Raw genomic sequence first — 17,303 nt, 5'->3', positions numbered from 1 at the left:
TTTCCAAACGGGAAACTGACAGCAGAAAACATAAACACTCAGGGGCTTACCCGTGGCTTCAAGTGAGCAGATCTTTATTTGGCTCTATATTAATATTTGGGCATTTCACCAACTCAGATTCCTGCTAGTCAAGAGATAACCAGGCATGGAGACTTTAAAAAAAAGCAATCATGTGCATTTTTTCCAGGATTAAAAATAGCACAATGTAACATTTGAAAAATGTTAAAGGACAAAGTTGAGATGAAAATCTCCAATTTCACACTAGGGATAAAAACAGCTCTGACAAAGAGAATGTAGCTTGTCATTTTAATTTAGCTACATTTATCACCATTGTGTCTTGTGGGAGCAAACATCTGAAATGACAACAGATTTTAGCTTTCACTTAATTAGCCATTATTTTTAAATGGCACCTATATATATAGAGAGATGTGCTGACTCGTTTTAAACATCTAGATTGCATTTATTCTCATTTAGTAGGACCTATAAATACTGAGTGATTCATGAGTTTTCTTCTTTGAGGAGGGAGAACTGTCTGCCACTGAATCAGGATTCCTAGATCTCAGGAAGCCACCTCACAGATAGCCTCTTCCTCCAAAGCTGGTTGTGTTTCAGAACTAGATGTTTAAGAGTCAGATTCATAAAAATTAAATATTATTCAAAGGGGAGGTGGTCACAGAAGAAAACAATTTTTGTAGTATTCAGGGAAATAAATTGATAAGCTATGCAGATGTAGTAGTGTTTTCGGAGGGAGGGTATAGCTCAGTGGTAGAGCCCACGCTGGGTTCAATCCCCAGTACCTCCATTTAAATAAATAAATAAATAAATAGTGCTTGAGATTTACAAATGCTAACCATTATATATATAAAATAGATTAAAAATAAATTTCTTCTGTATAGCACAGGGAACTATATTCAGTATCTTATAATAACCTATAATGGAAAAGAATGTGAAAACAAACATTTGTCTGTATATGCATGACTGGGACATTATGCTGTACACCAGAAACTGACACACTATAATTGACTATACTTCAATTTAAAAAGTTAAAAAGATAAATAGTGCTTTCAAATGATGCTGTCACCATACAAAGGCACAGTCATCAGTGGACATGATTTTTAGAAGAGCAGATATTTTAATGACACAAACAAACTCCATCTTTGACGACTCAGCCTTAAAAATTTTGCAGTGTTTGAACAGGAATTTAAGTGAGCATTTTTTCTAATTTGATTTCTGAAATTGAAGATGTTCGTGGTTTTGAAAGCTTTCACCTACAAGTTAAGGGTGCAGCAATGTAAAATTATCTCATTTTCATCTTTTAGATTACACTTAAGAAACAAGACCAACTTCATATAAGAAAAAAAATGCTTTCATTTAAGTTAGGGGAAAAAAGTCTAAAATGTTAAGGAAGAGCCGTAGGAGGTATTGAAACTTGGCAAAGATTATAATTCTAAGTTAACATCTTCACGCTAGATAGTGATTTCAGCCTCTTTTCACACGACTTGACATAGTAAGTTAATTCATATACCTGCATCAAAAGCAATTTCATCCCAAAATCTGACAAAAGTCTCAGAGGTCAAAAAGCAACTAGTTCATGAATTACCATCCCCACTTTTGTTTGCATAAATAATTCTCCTAGTCCTATTTCTACCACTCTCCCTGGAGATAATGGCTTTAATATTCACTGTTACCTTCATATATAAAGTTACATATTCATTTATTCAGGAAAGGACTACAAAAGTACATCTAAAATGTCATTTGAAATCATTTTGGAAAAAGCATTCTTTACTACTTGTCCACAATCATAATCATTTACGGCTGACATTTCTCAGGGTTTATCTGCTGCACCTCTTCTCTGTTCTCTCTCCTGGCAATTTTGGTCACATCTATGAAAATGCCAATGATCACATCCAGGTCTACCAAATAAACCTCTCCCCAGGGTAGCCATCCAGGTCTCGGCAGCCACCAGCCTACACGGTCATCCCCCAGACACTTGCGACTCAGCATATTCAAAATGGAACTTGCCATCTCTTCCTCACTCCCCTCCTGTATTCCCTATCTCAACCCCTGTCCCCACCATCAACCTGTTTATACAGGCTGGAGTCTTCCTGCTCGATCATCCCATCCCCCCCATAAGTATAGTTGGTGAATAAACAAATTCTACTGATCTTCCAGATCTTTCTCAAAGCCATTGTCCCCTACCCCCTCCACTGCCCCATTTCAGGGACTACTCATTAACACTCACATCGGTGACTAACAAACATCCCCAGAAATGGGCACCTGCCCCTCTTCGTCCACTCTGCATGCCACAGCCCAGGCCATCTTTTTGAAATAGAAATCTAATCTTGTCACTTTCCCTGCCTAAACCCCTTCAACGGCTCCCCTCGTCTTCAAACCAAAAATGAAACTTCTTGGTGGGGAACGTTAGGCTCTGCAAGCTTTGGCCCAGCCTCCCCCTCCAGTGCCATCTCTCGCCGCTACCCCCACACATACACCAACTCCTGGACTCCAACCGACGTGTGGGTCCAACCTGTGTCTGCACATACTTTCCTGGAGCCGGCCATGCCCGTCTCTGCCTGGCTAACACCGCTACTCATCTGTCAGGGCTGCTCCCTCTTAGCAAGCCTTCCTCAACACCAACCCCCTGACTTTCCCCTCTCCTGGTATCTATCCTATGCATCCGCATCTGTACTGTATGTGGTCACTTGTCCACATCACCTGGCAAACCTGTGCTCCTTAAGGACAGGGAGTGGCTATCAGCTCCAGCGCCCAGCACCCAGTCGTAACACAGGCATTCTGTAAATGCCTGTTGGACAAAACTAGGGAGGAAAGGAATGAAAAGGCGGAACAAGAGAGGCTTGTTCTACCAGACCTTACATCTTACCACAGCTTCAACAGCTAAATGACTGTTACTGGTGCATGAAGAGGAATTGATGTCAGAAGCAAAACATTCAGAAGTAAAACCTGGTACAGAGAGGGATTTGGTGTGCAATAAAGGTGACATTTCAAACCAGTGGACCAGCCATCAAATGGTGTTGTGACAAAAGGGGAAGAAAGAGTTGGATCCCTATCTTCATGACACCCTTGAAAAAATTCCAAATTTAACTATTTAACTTTTAAAAAAGAAATTAACATATTAGAGGAATATGGGATAACTCTTTGAATAATGCTGTGTGGGGAAGACCTTCCACCTGGGATAAAAACCCAGAATCTATAAAAGAAAAGTGTGCAGACAAGAGTTACCCTAGCAGGTCTGAGATGGTTCTCCTTAGAAAGGCCTGCTGTGTGGTTCACCCTTGGCTGGCATCTGGGAACCTGGATTTTGGGAGGGTTCCCGCCATTCCCTAACTGATAAGAGTTTACAGTGCCGAAAATGTTTATATGAATAATGTGCTTTAAGCTGAACCCTTGCTTTCCTTCTGGGAGTCTAGAAGTTTGGTACATGCTAGCTAGAGGGTGCCTACGTGACCAGCCCCTGATAAAAACCCTGGGTGCTAAGTCTCCAATGAGCCTCCCTGGTCAGTAACGTTTCCCATGGGTTATCACAAGCTGTTGCTGTAGGAGTTAGGTGTGTCCTGAGTGACTCCACTGCTTGAGAACTGTGGACCCTTGCACTTGGTTTCCCCTTGACATCAACTCCATGCACCTTTCCCTTTTGCTGGTTTTGCTCTATATCCCTTGGCCGTATTAAATCATACTTGTGACTATGACTATATGTTGAGTTCTGTGAATTTTCCAAGTGAATCACTGAACTTGGGAGTGGTCTCAGGGACCCCTGTCTCTCACACACACACACAATTGATAAATTCTAACAAGTATTTAAAAAATTCTCCATAGTAAAAGCCACCATAAGGAAAATCAGAAGATAAATGGGCAAAATATTTGCAACTCATAAAGAGTTCCTACAACTAACAACAATAGAAAAGACCAAAATCCCAAAAGAAAATAGGCAGAAGCCACAGGGAATGAAGAAATAGAAATACAAATACAAATAGCTCAAACCAAAAGATACTCCATTTCACTCGAATAGCATAAATACAAAATAGAACTATGAATCTACATGTTCACTTACTATATTAGCAAAGATCAAACAATCAGAAAGTGCACTGGACTGCTGTGGTAGGCAGAATAACGGTCCCTGAGAGATGTCCACATCCTGGTCCCTGGGGCCTGTGTTATATCACCACACAGGGCAAAGAGGAATTAGGTTACAGACAGAATCAAGATTTCTAATCGGCTGACTTGAAGACAGGAAGAAGACCCCAGATTTCCCAGGTGTGCCTAATGTAATCGTAAGAGTCCCAAGAAGTACAAGGAGGGAAAGTCAGAAACAGATGAGGAGATGTGATGATGGAAGCCAAGTCAGAGTGATTCAAAGGACTTGACCCACTGCGGCTGGCTCTGAAAATGAAGAGGCCACAAGCCAAGGAATGTGGTGGCCTCTGCAAGCTAAAAACACAAGGAATGGATTTTCCCCACTCTAGGGCCTTCAGGAGGAACACAGCTGACACCTTGATTTTAGCCCGCTGAGACCCATTTTGGATGTCCGACCTCCAGGACTGTCAGAGGACAGACTTGTTTTTTTAAGCCCTGAGTCTGTGGTAATTTCTTACAGCAGCTACAGGAAACTAGTACAGTTGGAGAGGATGTCTGGAAACAGGTGCTCTGCCTTGCTGTGTGTGGGAGTGAAAGCCACTTCCTCTTCCACAAGGGGAATTTGGCAATGTCAGTAATTCCACTTCTAAGAATTTATCCTACAATGTACATGGACACATACAAAATGATGTTTATCCTAGGTTATCCGGTACAGTAGTTTATATAATAGCAAATGACTGGAAGAGATGTTAATATTCATCAACAGAGGATCAAATACAGAAAGTATGGGACACTGAACAGAATACTATGCATTCATATACAGAGTGAAGAAGCCCATTTGGTAGGCAATGTGTATTGGTATATTTATAAACATAGTCAACAATCTTATGGTTGCCAGGGGGAAAGGGGGTGGGAAGAGATAAATTGGGAGTTGGAGATTTGTGAATATTAACTAGTATATATATATATACTAGATAAACAACAAGTTTCTTCTGTACAGCACAGGGAACTACATTAAGTATCTTACAGCAACTTATAATGAAAAAATATGAAAATGAACATATGTATGTACATGTATGACTGAAACATTATGCTATACACCAGACATTGACACAACATTGTAAAGTGATCATACTTCAATTAGAAAAAAAACTAGTTCTCACAGTTCTGGAGGCTGAGAAGTCTGATATCAGGGGGCCAGTGTGGTCTGGTTCTGCTGAGATCCACTTCCTGGTTTATACAGGACAGCCTTCTTGCTGTACCTCACATGGTGGAGAGTGCGAGATCTGGTTGCTTCTTCTTCATAAAAGGGCGCTAATCCCATCATGGGGCCCCACCATCATGACCTCATTCAAAGCTAAAGCTATCCTCCCAAAGGCCCCAGCTCCAAATACCATCACACTGAGGGTTAGAGCCTCAACATATGATTTGGGGGGGCACAAACATTCAGTCTTTTTATACTTCCTGAATTTTCAATCATGGGCATCCATAAGACATTGAAAGAAATTTAAAGTAAATGCTTGTTGAACAAATGCCCTTTATAAACAGCAGAATTTTCTAATTGATTACTTGGTTGCTACTAGCTCCTATTCATTCACTCTGCTGACATTAGTATATTCACTCAACAAACATTTACTGAGGGCCCACTTATGAACAAGGTATTAAGTAGAGACAAAGATGGCTAAAACACAGACATTGTCTTTAAGGGGTTAGAAATCCTTCAAAGGAGAAAGATGAGGAGGATGCAACTACTGCTCATGTACAGAGAAGGGTAGGCGCCGGGGGAGGTACAGATAAAATACTCCAGCACTCGTGAGGATGCCAGGGCTGCTTCTGGGCAGCTGGGCCTGGAGGGATCATGATGTCCTCTGAGCTGCCCCAGAAGGATAAGATGACTTTGGACATGGTAACAAGGATGATGACAAAAAGTCACAAATGGTAGGCAAACTCGGAAGATACGAGGCCATCAGCAAACACCACAGTCTCACAGCCAGAACTGAGGCAGGTAGAAAAACAGGAGACTGTGGAGAGCCGCGGCCACACCGTGGAGGAGGTAGGTCTGCGCTGACACTGACGGAGGGGGGATGGCTGAGGCTTCAGAGGCAAAGGAACGAGGGCATCAGAGCTGTACCCCTCGGAGAGCAAGCTGACAGAAGGCACGCGCAGGAGCGGCCAGGTCAGGAATGAAGTGGGAGAACCAGCCAACGTGCTGTCCCTGCGGTTTGGAAGAGATAAAAACCTCAACTAAGTCAGGCTGGGGAGGAAGAACCCCCTGGATTCAGCTAATGTTATGGGAAAGGGAACTCTCACAATGACCTTGATTTTGGAGGAGGAGGAAGAGGCAGAGAAGGAAGAGATACCAACAGAGAAATCAGGAGCACAGGGGAAGCTGGAGGGAGAGAGGAGAGATTAACCTTAAACAAATAGTTCAGGGGTCTGCTGAAGTTACATAGCAGATAGAGGGAAACAGGAAGCTATGGATTTGGAAGCCACACTCGGAAAGGCAGTGCTGGCAGATGTGAGACTGGGAAAGATTACCGTGGGGATGGCATAGAGTAAGAAGGATGTGAAGGATGGACTTTTTCTAGAAAACCCACATTTAGACAGCAGAAGGGAGCCAAGGAACTAGAAAAGAAAAGGCGGCCAGGAGATCAAGCTTTCAGAAGCCACAGGAAGAGGTGTCTGAAAGTGCAATGGTCTAGATGCCCTAACAGACTTCTGCTGAAAACATCTAACACTGCTGGATAAATCAGAACCTCCCTTTTTTGGTGGGGGGAAGCGTGAACACATTCCCCCACTACCACAAATTATGCAGTTGAGTTTCCCACATTTGGGGAAATCACAGGAGTCAGCACATCCAAAATGCGACGGATGTCTTGCTTTGTGAAAACCACCTTTGTGATCATAGTATCTCCCCTGCCAGGTAAGTACAGAAACCCTTTTTAAAATGCACTAATGAGCTGCCTAGGGAAGAATAAATACTCGGAAGCCCAAGGCAAACCGGGAATAGGAACGAAATTCATAGCCTCTCCAGTCATAGGAGATAGGGCCTAACACCCCAGGCCTGCCCCCAAGATGCCAAGATGGGCGTCAAACTGGAAACCGCCTTCAATCACACTGCAGCCTCCAGGTAAGGACAAAGAGGAAATTCACCTGTCTAGACGACTGGTGCTGAGCAAAGGAATTCGCAGCACAAGGCAGCCTGTAAGTAGCTGGTGGCCAAAACTCATAAACCTCACATGGTCCAAAAATATCAAGCAGAGAATTTAATCTGTGACTGTCCCAGGCTGGGAGTGCCCCCAAATGCCTGGCAGAAGGGAACATAAAACCTCCTTCACTCCCAGCCTCGGAGTCTTCCCACAGACAAAGGCCCGAGGAATATAAGTACACAGGCATTCATCACAAAGCAGCCCAGGAAACGAGGCCCCACAAGCCAGCAGATCCCCTAGCCGACAAGGCCCAGCTGGAGAGAGAGGGGGCGAACGAAGCAGAAGACACAGCAGCCCCGAGACAAAGGGATGCTCCGCACATTTGATGGAGACTTTATCAACATTCTCCAGCAGCTACTCAGTATTTTAAAAAACATTTGAAAGGAGGGGTGGTTAGAGTCAAACGACAGTGCGGTGGAAGAGGCTGAGAATCTGGAGGGTCTGGAGCCACTTTTGAAAGAAGAGCTCCCCTGAGAAGGAGGGCAAAGCGTGGGCCAGCAAGTGATGGGGGCGCGGCCGCTGAGGGAGAGGGCAGTGGAGAGAGACTGAAAGAGAACTGAGGGCCAAGTCTTAGAGGAGGCAGGAAGGGAGGAGATTTAAAAGCCTGATTAGACCTTCAATTAGGCAAGCTGGCTGTTTATTCAAGGAAAAAAAAAGTCCTGGCCAGAAAAGGAAATGGAGAACCAAGCCACACTTCAGTGTCAGGTCTCGTCCAAGCGGAGAAGCGAGTGCATGAGGGTGTGTGAGCTGCACTCAGTGTGGCTTCTCTTTCATTGACCAGCTGCAAAGGAGCTTTTCGCTTTTACCTATTAATTCTGTCATCAAATCTGTAGAAAGTAAGAGTCTACTCCACTTCAGTCTGATTGAAAAATCTCAAAGCCATTTATAAATATTTCCCCATCTCTGAACGGAAAAATGGAGGCACAGGGGAAAAAAGTGCCCTCTGTTGTTAATTCTCTATTCATCAAATCATTTATACCCTCATGCAAAAGATCAAAAAAGACAGACACACCCATAGCTCATTTTAATTATCTTTAAAGAATTGTTTTTGCAAGCCAGTCACGTGGGAGTAGAACCAGAGGGGACACGAGGTAGAAACAGCAGTGCTCAGAGCACACGACAGGCCGTGATGGGGTTCAGCAAAGCCAGGCAAAGAGACCTGGGAAGCGCCCTGCAAAGGGAAGGGCCCGGCCCGGCTCGCACCATGCTGCTCTCGCTAAGACCTCGCCTCTGTCCTCAGTGCACACGACCAAGTACTGGCCATCCATCCTCGGAGGCCACTGGTCGCCACAGAAAAGGCCTTGCAAGCCCATTGCTTCTCTCCCGAAATGAGAGCCAGTGAGTCTTCTCTCCTGTGCCTATTTCCACTGCCCATAAATGGTCAAATTTACCCAAACAAATCCCAGAAAACGTTGCAATTCTCTGCCAATCAGCGCACAGAATAAGAAAAAGTAGGAAACACCACGATGCTGAAGAGCTGAATCCCAAACGGCAAAGTGGAAAATGTAGGAACACAAGCCTCAATAAGCCATGGTACCCTGAAAGCCAGGTCACAGATGGAAAGAAAAGAAAGGGAAAACAATTTCTGAAGAAGTCTGTTTATTACATAGCCCTGTTGCTCATATTCCCCATTTCTAGTTAAAAAGCATCTGGATTTAATGCTCTGAAACTGGAGACTTCCAGCTAATCCCTTAGCAAGGTACAACCCCTGGTTTCTTAATAAGAAAACTAACTGTTATCTGTAGAACATCTTTCTTTTAAAGGGCTTCGAATGTCCCACCTATTATCACAATTAGTTTATTAATACTCTTGGGAAGAGTATGTCAGGGTAATCATCCATATTCTCTGCACCTGCTGGGAAAACGGGGCACTAGGACAGAAGAGCTGACATTTACTGGGCACTTACTGCGTGCCAGGCACTGTTGTAAGCACTTTACATTTAATCCTCCCCAAACCCCTGTGGAGTAGAGCTGTTATTATCTCCACCACAGATGAGAACACTGAAGCGCATAAATACTACATGATTTTCAAAGTCACCAAGCAGGTAAGTAAGTGATTGAGCTGGATTCAGACGCGGGCCGCTGGTCCCCTTGGCCCGTGCTGGCAAGCGCACAAAAGGGCCCCACAAATGCGTCTTCCCACCCAGCCTCCCCGACCCGGGGCTGCCAGGCCTCAGGCTCCATTCCTTCTGTGAGTGTACAGCCCACGAGCTGAGTCATAAACAAAAGCCTTTCACTTAAACAAAACTTAAGAAAACCCATGCCAGGCCTACAGCTGTAAAGATAGATTTCAGTGATTCTCTTAGCGCCTAAATTAACTTCAAACGCATTTTAGTCTACATATTCGAACATTATCCAAAAGACTGTCTTCCAGACTTTCTGGACTATGATTAACAGAAAGCCATACACTTTACACCATCACACACACACACACACACACACACACACACACACGGATAACTGAAAGAAATATTTCACGACACCATACTTATATTACACGTTAGGCTCTTAATATTTTCTCTTCTATTTCATTAAAAAATGCTGGTTGCACCCTAGTAAATTGATTTCATGACTCAATAATAGGTTGAGACTCAGAGTTTAAAAAAAAAAACCTCCCACCTAAAATTTATATTATCTCTGATTATCCCATCTGAGTAACAAATGAGCACACAATAAAGGAAATCAATGAAAGCGCAACTTTGGCATCGAACATACCAGTCCAACAATTCAACTCTTCATTTTGCTGTAGCGCTATCAGGCTCTGTTTATATGTATATAATTTTTGTTCCTGCCTTAAAAAAAGGTTACAATCGGATCAGAGGCACTGCCACATTCCTTATCATAGACGTGTATCATTTACCTAGAACTAGTACTGAGTTCCGATGCAGTTTGAGAAAATGGTACAATTTCTAGTGTCTGAAAAGCCAAGCTAAAACAAAACAAGAAAATAAATGCTTCGGATGAAATAGAAAATGGCATCGAAACAGTTTGCGAGGCTTAGTGGGTTGACATGATATAGAAACAAACAATGGTTTGGGAGTCGACGGTGTGTGGCTAAACCACTCAAGTTCAATTCGAAGTTTAAGTCCTAAGAGAACACATGGAGTGGTGAAAATACTAATGGGGAAGGAGGCAAGAGAGCCAGGGTTGGTGTGAAAGAAAAAAAATGCATCCATACACTGCTCTCCCCTGGCTGAATTTGGAACCCAGCGCCCTTGGCCTGTGGACCCCATTTTGCGGACACAACAGCAAGTTTACTTCTGACTTCCAGTGCCAAGAAAAATCACTGAGATAATCCGCAGCTGCTTTAACAGTTTCACTAATAATAACAAAGTGATATTTTTCAAGCAGGGGCCCTTTGTCTTGTTCAGTGCAATCAGGCTTAGATTACGCTTCCAGGAAATCCCTTTCTGCACTCTCGCATTCCCCACTGTGGCAGTTTGGAAACTTTTCTTCCCCTCCTGTCTCAGGAGAATAATGGTCCCTTCTCCTTTCCAAAACTGCCCTCCAAACTGGGCTGAGCCCCAACCCCCTCTGCCAGCCCCAGGATCCCATTCAATAAAGGAGTCCTTCCGTCTCTTGCCCTGAAGACAGGCGAGACTCCTTCTCCTGCCCGTAAGCATATTCCTTCATCTTTTCCGGATTCTAAGGGAAACACTTCTTCCCTCAACCTGGCTGCTACCATGACATTTTGTTTTTAAGAGCCATCTACTGTCTCTTTACACCCTGACCAGCTGGGGTCTGTCTCCTCCACTCGGACCATTTTCTGTGATTCAAAAGAGTTCAACGAATGTATGCCGGGCACTGTATCAGGCACTCAGGGTACACGCTAAGGAAGGAAGGTTCCAGCCTCAAGCAGTCCACAGTTAGAGGGTCCAGTCCCCAAGGAGCTCGTCATCATGTCTAAAGGGCTTTTCCTGATCCTCTCCCCTCCTCAACCCTCCACAGCACCACACACCCACGACCACCTTCTGAAACCTCCCTGTGCCATCGGCCCCCCACAGACCTCACCCTGCAGGCTCTGCACTCACCTCTAACCCTTTTTATCCACCTTGCTGGCTCCTGTCCCACCTTCACTCTGCGCAAACTGGTTTGGGACCTCTCTGTTACACACCCAGGTTCCTCAGCCTGGGACCTACAGGTGAGCTTCCGAGGGGTTGGGATTCCCCTAAGATTGTACGTCAAGTTTTGTCCATTCGTGCCTCTTTCTGGAGACGAGGAACTCTAATCTACACCATATTATCAAAGGAATCCAAGACTCCCAACAGATGAAGAACCACGATTCCAGACCTAAACCTCTGGGCTCTTTTCTGAGGAGCCGGCCTGCAAACACTCCTGCAAATTCTGCCAAAGGACGCCGACTATCGCGCAAGCACAATGGAGCTCACCGCTCCTCCCGCCTCGCCCTCTCTTCCACCTGCTTCCCCAGACGGAAGCCTTTTTGGACTTGCCTGCTCCTGTCATCACTCAGGCTGCAGACATTAGAAGGAAGGATGATGCAGCCTTCCTCCCTGCTCTCTCGGATCAAACTATCACCCAAGTACGTGGTCTCCACAAGCACTACCAGTGTCCTGACTCAGGCACCGTGGGCAGCATCCCACCCGACCCTCCGACTCCCCTTCCGGCTCCAGGAGTTCTCTCCTCTCCTATCTGTTCTTTGTGATGTTGTATTCAGTCCCATCACTTTTTTCAAAACCTTCAGCAGGTGTCTGTTTCTTCCCAAACTGCAAGCTCCTTACCCTGGCAGAGCACTCCTCCCATGAGCCAGCTCCCCCTACCAACACCCTGTCCACGCTCCAGCTGAACATCCCTGCCCTCATAAGCGCCCTGCCGTGCTTCCAGCTTTCCATCTGCTGTGCTGAGGGTCAGGGTCTGGCCTCTGCCTAAAATTCCACTTTCTCCACCATCCTTGCCTGCTGGGAATGATAACTATCCTTCAAAGCCCAACCCAATTCCATTCAAGCTCTTCCAACCTGGGCTGCATATGTTCCTTCTTCCTGTGGATCCCCCCAGCAGGCTTCCTCAGCATTTCTCCTACCGCACTGAATGTCGAGCATCCTGCACCGCAGCCACACATTTGCCGTATCACTCCTGCCACATCCCCAAATGGGACTAGGTGTCATTCAGCCTACAACTACTTCTCATCTGCCTTCACTGCTGCCCAACAAGGCACAACCCACTACTCGGAAATGAACTTGATTTATGAAATAGTTGCACAAGTTGAGTGGAAAAGTGGGGCTAATATTCCAAAAGCCATGTCAATAGCTGATCGGTACCTTCTATGTTTTGGTGAGTAGCTTAGCTTTTTGGGTTTTTTTTAAGATGATTTTTAGTGGTTCAGACTTAGAGAATGTAATTTCCCCAAACACTGTGTGAGGTAACTCAGTTCACCGTTTTCCTCCAGCTTTTCACTTTAATGACTTCCTCCAGAAAGAAGCAGGGGTTTCCAGCACAGGTATGAAAAATAAGGCAAAGTACCACAGACTCGAGACATAAACCCCTTCGTGTGGACCACTCCAGTGACAGCAATCCAGAACCCTATGCTCTGGTACTAGATCCACAATATCCACAAATCCATCTGTTTCCATACAGTGGATTTTTCCTTCACTTTCTACTAAACCTGTGTTCAACAAAAAAGCTGCGCCGTACAACTCCCATGCAGAAGTCATTATGCTGATGTCAGAGAGAGAAAGGCTGATCCTCACCTTGATAAGCTCACAGTATAGGAGTGGGACAGGCACTTACTACAGAATTATCACATAAGGCAGACTGAGTGAGATAAATGCTCTAATAGAAGGACCACAAAGTCTAACAAGTGAGAGGGAAGATGAACTCCCATCATGGCAGGGAAAGGACTGAGAGCTGAGCAAGATGGTGGAGGATGGGCTTTAAAGAGATGAGGGGACTGCACGTAAAGGGGACAGGGAAACCTAAGACTCTGAGTTGAGAAAGTTCTATGTACACTAGAGGGGCATGGGGCGGTCCTGTGTGGCTGGTGTCTAGGGTATAAGCCATGGAATTTTTTGTATGTGGAGAGTGGGACATAGAGTGACATAATCATACTTTTAAGAAAAGATGAAAATCAGTGGCATTGTAGAGAAGTTGGAGGGGAAGGAAACTGGAGGAAGGGAAGCAAGTTGGGAAGCACAGGGAGAAATGGAAGAAGTAGTTGAGAGTTACTAACAAGCAGAACCTACGGGACTTGGAACATCTGGCAACGGAACAAAGCTGACTTCCTAAATAAGACACAAGGATGTGATGTACAGCACAGGGAATACAACCAGTATTTTATAATAATAATTTTCAATGGAGTATCATCTCAAGGTTTTTTGATGTTGTTGTTGTTGGGGGTGGTAATTAGATTATTTGTTTATTTCATTTTTAATGGAGGTTCTGAGGATTGAACCCAGGACCTCATGCATGCTAAGCACACGCTCTACCACTGAGCTGTAACCTCGCACCTGGAGTACAATCTATAAAAATACTGAATCACGATGTTGCACACCTGAAACTAATGTAACACTAAATCAACCATACTTCAATAAAATAAATAAATTTTTTCCCATCCCTTTGTTTTTTTCCCCCCATTTTTAAAAATTGAAGTATAGTCAGGTTACAAAAAATATGGACCATGTCACAAATCTGCGTGTCATCCTTGCGCAGGGACCCAATTTTAGTGCAGTGCTGCCGAAGCAAGCACAAACGTAAGTAAACTTTATGCCTGGTGCAGAGGAGTGACTTCAAGTTCTCAAACCTGAGCAAGTGAGGATCATCCAAATTGCGCGATATGTAGACTGAACAATAAGCCTAGTTAACAGCAAGGAGGTGAGGGAGATGGTGAGCTTGTGATTCTCACAGACTTCCAGAGGAAGGTGTTTGAGAGGCTCATTAGATTCACTCAGGGCCAGTGTCAGGGCTAGATGTAGAAATCACCCACAAGGCCATGACAGCTTAAGCTATGGATAAAATGAAACCATCAAGGCAAAGTGAGTAACATGAGAAAACGGCTGAGAGAGAACCACTGACAAGATGTTGACATTTAAGGAAAAGACAGAGGCAGTGGAGACTGGGAAGGACAGACTAACACAGAAAGCAAGACTTCTAAGAAGAGGGTGGTCCAAAGTGTTGAATGCTGGGGGGAGATGCAACAGAATGACAACTGAAGTGAGTCACTACATTTGGCCAGTAAGAGGTCTGAGTTCCAAGAAGGTACTGCAAGAAAACTGGATACTAGAATGGGCTGGAGGAGTGAATGAAGCAGAGATGCAGACAGACAACTCTTTCCAGAAGTCTGGATTCAAGTGAGAGATGGGACAGTAGTTTAGAGGAAAGCTGGTCCAAAACGTGACATCTTTTTAAAGGAGTAAACCCTAAAAGAGACAGGAGATACCAGAGAAAGGGGATGGGGTGACTGATGGAGCAAGACCGTGGAGGAGATGGACTGGGGCCTCGGTGCCTTCAAACCTGCTATGTGAGCCACTCTTTAATCTCTCATCATTTAAGGCCAGACATGCAAAACCCAAGACACGACCCATTCCCTAACTGAATTTTCGTGGATTAGACATACATTCTCACTTTCATAGTAATTTCAAAGATGTGTTCCCATAAAACTCTTTTTATCCTAATCGTTAACAAAATGTTAACACTGAAATACATTTTAAGTCATCTTTAACCAAGAACTGAGAAATGGCTAAAAGTGTATTCAATGCTATGATATCATTACATTTGCTTTAAGCATCCCATTTGACTCTATAATCAACACATGACTCATGATGAGAATCCCATATCCCTCTAGACCGCCACTCGCTGTGTTTGCATAATTGTCCTTTCCATCAACCGTGAATCTTCTCTGCCAGAAACAACTGCCGAGGAAATCTGGGTCGAGAGAAGCCTTGTCTCACTAGAAAAAAACTCAGGCCTTTATGGCCAAAACACAAAAATAAAAATAAAAAATAAAAACACAGGCCTAGGAGGAAGTACTACATTACAAAGCAGCTCTTCTATTTCATGATCTTTCATCACCTTCAGTCTAGCTGGCAGCACTTCGATCCTATGCTTAAAATAAAGGCATATATATACATATATGTGCGCGCGCACGCACGCACACACACACACACACACACACACACACACACAGGAATAATTCCCCTGCTCTCCCCTTAGCAGATGTTTGCATCCAAGTGTGTTTAGAGTCAAGCAGAGGGGAAGGAGGGGGATACAAGGATGCAAGCCAGGCACTACAGAAAAAAGAAGGCAAGACCAATACAGAATATAAAGAATGATGGTTTTAAGAGCAGTAGGCGTGGAGAGCTTTATTCCACCCTCGTGGTAAACAGAGTATGACTACTCAGTCTGATGAACAGGAAGGAAAAGTTCTAGGTATACACATCCTGAATCTTGCTGTGGACGAAGTCATAGATCACAAGTACTTAAATGCGTAATAAGCTTGTCCTGCCAGATATCTAGGAAAACGCTATCAAATGACATTTAAAATGTTATCCCTTAAAAAATAAAGACATCAACCTGCCCTATTCAGTGACAGCCTGCAGTACACAGACCACAGATCAGGACTGTGATGTCATCGTGCTGCACTGCCACACCTGTGCTCACCTGGCCACCTCATGCCTTTGGGAGAGGGCTGGCCAGGGCGGAAGGCACGCTCAGAGGGAGGCCACCTGGGCTCACCCACCCCATACAGATTAGCAGGGAAGAGGCCGACGCCCGCTGGGAACGGCTGGACCTTCGGAAATAAACACCCTTGCACACGTAGCACGCTGGGAAGCGCAGCGCAGCTTGTAAATGCGAGGAGACACCCAGGAACCCTCCGTGGACACTGAGGAGAACCCTGGAATTTACCAGACTGTGGGCCAGGGGAAAGGCGTATTTCGTGAGGATCTCAAACATGCCTCTTCGGCTGTGGCCTTCCTGCTTCAGCGCGAACCTCAGGTTTCTCATGTCCTAGGGGGCAGAGGAGAAACATGCCAGTTGAGTCTGCAAATAAAGTCACATTTGTTAGCAAAAACCCTTCTATACAACTAAGGGAGTAGAAGATGGACTTACCTGAATGGGCACTAAATCTAGATTACTAAGAAAATTACTTTGTTTTGCATGCTCTTTTGAAATACCTGGTTTAAGAACCCCTGAAGATAGTCCCATCGTGGTCAAGATTGCAAAGACAAGACAACTCATGTTAAAGAGAAGGCAGAGCTAAAATTCCCTTTATAAAAAGAAAAACCAAACGGTGCCTTGCTCATCACTTCTGGGCCTACCTACTCTAACTGGTTTCTGAGGTATTTTAATTATAAAAGAGTATTTTATTCATAGAACTTTTCAAATGTGTATCTGCCATAAAATATAATTTCCAAATTGTCAAACATGTCATTAAAATCCAGATGCTCTCTCCCTCTCCCCTCATGCTTTTAACTTTAAATCTCACGTATAAAAATGAGAAAATGATTGGCATTTTAAGCTCTCTGATAAGTAATGGAATATATTTTTATTATACAATTTTACTCTCACAGAGTTCTACGCAGACTATGTTAAAGTGCTCCATATTAGGAGTAATTGCTTTTCGCAACCAAGAATTAATGTTCAAAACCAGATTTTATTATTTTTTTAAATGGAGGGTACAGGGAATTGAACCCAGGACCCCGTGCATACTAAGCATGAACTCTACCACTGACCTATTTCCTGCCCCTCCAAATCAAAACTGGATTTTAAAGATAGTTTCCAACACATTCCCCTTTAATAAGCAAGAAAACCTCTGAAACAGAATCCAAACAAAATAAGCTCCCTTAAATATCAATTTATATTATATATCAAAAGATACAACCTTCTATATTATTTTTATTTTTGAAGCTGGAGTTTTCTTTAGTTTGGCTCTCAAATCGATCATGGTGCTGGGACTGAGTGATGGCTGGTATCTTCTGCATTGCACTTTCAGTACTTCAGGAGTGAGACAGATCTAGTCACTTGGATGTCACAATCTTCCTATTTCTCAAAG

The 17,303-nt window shown here is 44.1% G+C and overlaps 1 protein-coding gene and 1 non-coding gene across 3 annotated transcripts in view; both read right to left on the bottom strand.

Annotated features, from left to right (window-relative positions):
* MTM1 (myotubularin 1) overlaps positions 1 to 17,303 on the bottom strand; it is a 95,165-nt gene that overhangs the window by 35,708 nt on the left and 42,154 nt on the right. For both annotated transcript variants that reach the window (XM_072956120.1, XM_072956121.1), the window contains exon 6: positions 16,157 to 16,258. In XM_072956120.1, the coding sequence (XP_072812221.1) occupies positions 16,157 to 16,258 (102 nt within the window). The remainder of the gene's footprint in view (positions 1 to 16,156; positions 16,259 to 17,303) is intronic.
* Positions 6,862 to 7,023, bottom strand: LOC116279164 (U1 spliceosomal RNA). The gene has a single exon (XR_004188519.1). It is a non-coding gene; the product is annotated as a U1 spliceosomal RNA (small nuclear RNA).

The sequence above is a fragment of the Vicugna pacos genome, chromosome X, assembly GCF_048564905.1.
Source record: "Vicugna pacos chromosome X, VicPac4, whole genome shotgun sequence".
NCBI classification, from domain to species: Eukaryota; Metazoa; Chordata; class Mammalia; order Artiodactyla; family Camelidae; genus Vicugna; species Vicugna pacos.
This window is presented reverse-complemented; position numbering and strand designations above follow the sequence as displayed.